The sequence below is a fragment of the Sinocyclocheilus rhinocerous genome, unplaced genomic scaffold (genome assembly GCF_001515625.1).
Source record: "Sinocyclocheilus rhinocerous isolate Xijiao unplaced genomic scaffold, SAMN03320098_v1.1 scaffold153, whole genome shotgun sequence".
NCBI lineage: Eukaryota > Metazoa > Chordata > Actinopteri > Cypriniformes > Cyprinidae > Sinocyclocheilus > Sinocyclocheilus rhinocerous.
In genome coordinates, this window is record NW_015660878.1 from 642,724 (window position 1) to 645,016 (window position 2,293).

The 2,293-nt window shown below is 38.9% G+C and overlaps 1 protein-coding gene across 2 annotated transcripts in view; it reads right to left on the minus strand.

The window, feature by feature from the left end:
* Positions 1-1,356: 1,356 nt before the first annotated feature.
* The window catches only part of LOC107725660 (deoxyribose-phosphate aldolase-like), a 10,802-nt gene continuing 9,865 nt past the window's right edge, over positions 1,357-2,293 (minus strand). The window contains exons 7-9 of one of the 2 annotated variants that reach the window (XM_016535008.1): positions 2,103-2,215; positions 1,870-2,019; positions 1,357-1,596 (exon numbers count right to left, since the gene is read on the minus strand). In XM_016535008.1, the coding sequence (XP_016390494.1) occupies positions 1,540-1,596; positions 1,870-2,019; positions 2,103-2,215 (320 nt within the window). In that variant the 3' untranslated portion in view covers positions 1,357-1,539. The remainder of the gene's footprint in view (positions 1,597-1,869; positions 2,020-2,102; positions 2,216-2,293) is intronic. The other variant, XM_016535010.1, reaches the window with a different exon arrangement.

Here is a 2,293-nt window from a genome sequence, read left to right on the forward strand (position 1 = left end):
GAGAGAGACAGACAGACAGAGAGAGAGACAGACAGACAGACAGGCAGACAGATAGATAGATAGATAGATAGAGATAAAAAAGAAAAATGGACAGATGGATAGATAGATAAATGCATGGACTAAAGGACAGAAAGATATAAATATATGGTCAGAAGGATAGACAGATAAATTGACAGCATGATAGATAGATATACAAACAGAGGGATAGACATAAAAATGGACAGATTGGTAGAAAGATGGACAGGTAGGTGGGGAGGTAGGTAGGTAGGTAGATAGATAGACAGTGATAGATAGAACAATTGACAGATGGATAGATGAATGGACAAATGGATGGACAGAAAGATAGATGGGATAGACAGATAAACGGACAGCATGATAGATAGATATACAAACAGAGTGACAGATGGGTAGATGGATGGACAAAAGGATAGATAGATAGATAGATAGATGGATAGAAAGAATAGCTTTTATCGCTTCTCTGTGAATACAAATCTATTTGTGCTCCAGTTTTCGGACTGAATTTACAGAAGTTTCCTTCTCGCTCCACTCGCACCTCTTGGCTCATTCCCCATTCCACAATTAATTCAGTCATTTATCCTCCATCCCAGTCAAGGGCACGGCCCGAGATCTCTTAATTAAAGAAGAAAGAGGGAGAAGAAAAAGAAAGTTCTTTGTCTTCAAAAGAAGCTCTAACTGGCACGCGGCTTTATCTGATCATTTAAACTCTCTTAACCCCTCTTAATTAATCCCAAACACACACTTCTGACATCCAGCGCTTGATTAATGAAATTAGATCAGCGGAAGTCAAATAACATCAGCCTCGGACAGTGATAGCGTAACCCCAGGTGCAGCTTACGAGATCTGTACGCTTGTCTGAGGAACAACTGCTGGGAATCATAACTATGAGAAAGTGATGCAAGAGGCCTTTGCACTGATGTAAAGTGAGCACTTTTACTTCTGATGGTTCAGGTTGCACCATGTCATCCAGAAATCCAGAAATGTTCTTGGGTTTGAATTATTATACAAGATAACTTGAAATAGACATTCATATGTCAAGTTTTTACATTAGAATAAAATATATTCTTAGTTTATGATAGATACTGGACTTCATTTTAAAGGGATAGTTCACCCAAAAATAAAAATTCTGTCATCATTTACTCACCTTCTACTTGTTCCAAACCTGTATGAGTTACTTTCTTCCATTGAAAAAAAGATATTCTGAAGAAATTCTGGTAGCCAGTTAACGGTACCCATTGACTTCCCTAGTATTTTTTTTCCACACAATGGAAGTCAATGGCTACCATCAACTGTTTGGTTACCAACATTCTTCAAAATATCTTATTTTGAGTTCAACAAAAGAAAGAAACATTTTACAGGTTTGGAACAACTGAATAAATGACAGAATTTTCATTTTTGGGTGACTTTTCATGACTTTTCTTTATAATTGACCTCATAAACAGGTATGACGTCTTTCCATTACATCACTGGCTGATCTGAACAGTTTTCATTGGCACAAATCTCCCCTGATTTTGCACAGATTCAGGCCATAGGAAGTTCATGATATGCAGGATAGCGTCCAGTCACGTAATGGTAAATCTGTAATAATAAAAAGAGTTTACAAAATAATTCAGCTTCAGCAAATCTATCTAAGCTGATAAACGCTTTGTCAAAAGCAGCTACATTTATTCTAATACATAAATAAAAGGGCTAATCTATATACTATTCACCACAGCAGACCAGGCTCACGACTCTGCACTCCCTGAATAGTGTCTGTTTCCATCAATAATGGGTGGTAATTATCAGTTTATCACACCTGAAGCCAGAATAGAGCGGCTTTGACAGTGTTAAACACTGTGTTGGTTTAATTACCTGCCGTTCGATGTCAGCTAACAGGCTACTCGCTCCCAGTCGGAAAAGGTGAGGACTGAGCCACTCGTCTCCAAGCTCTTCCTTCATCAGGGTCAGCCACACCAGGGACTCCTGCGCCGTACGGATGCCTCCCGCGGGCTTGAAACCCACCTGAGGAACAACAAATGCATCAGTCACCAGGCTGGATGATTTATGTAAAAGAAGGTGATTTGGAGGTTCAATGGGTCGTTTACCTTATAGCCTGTCCTTAAGTAGTAGTCACGGATGGCCCGCACCATTACTATGGCAACGGGGTAAGTGGCATTGACAGACTCCTTGCCAGTTGAAGTTTTAATAAAGTCAGATCCTAGTGGTTACAAAGTACAGGAGACACAAAACCTTTTGACTATCTATCTTTATATATATATATATATATATATATATA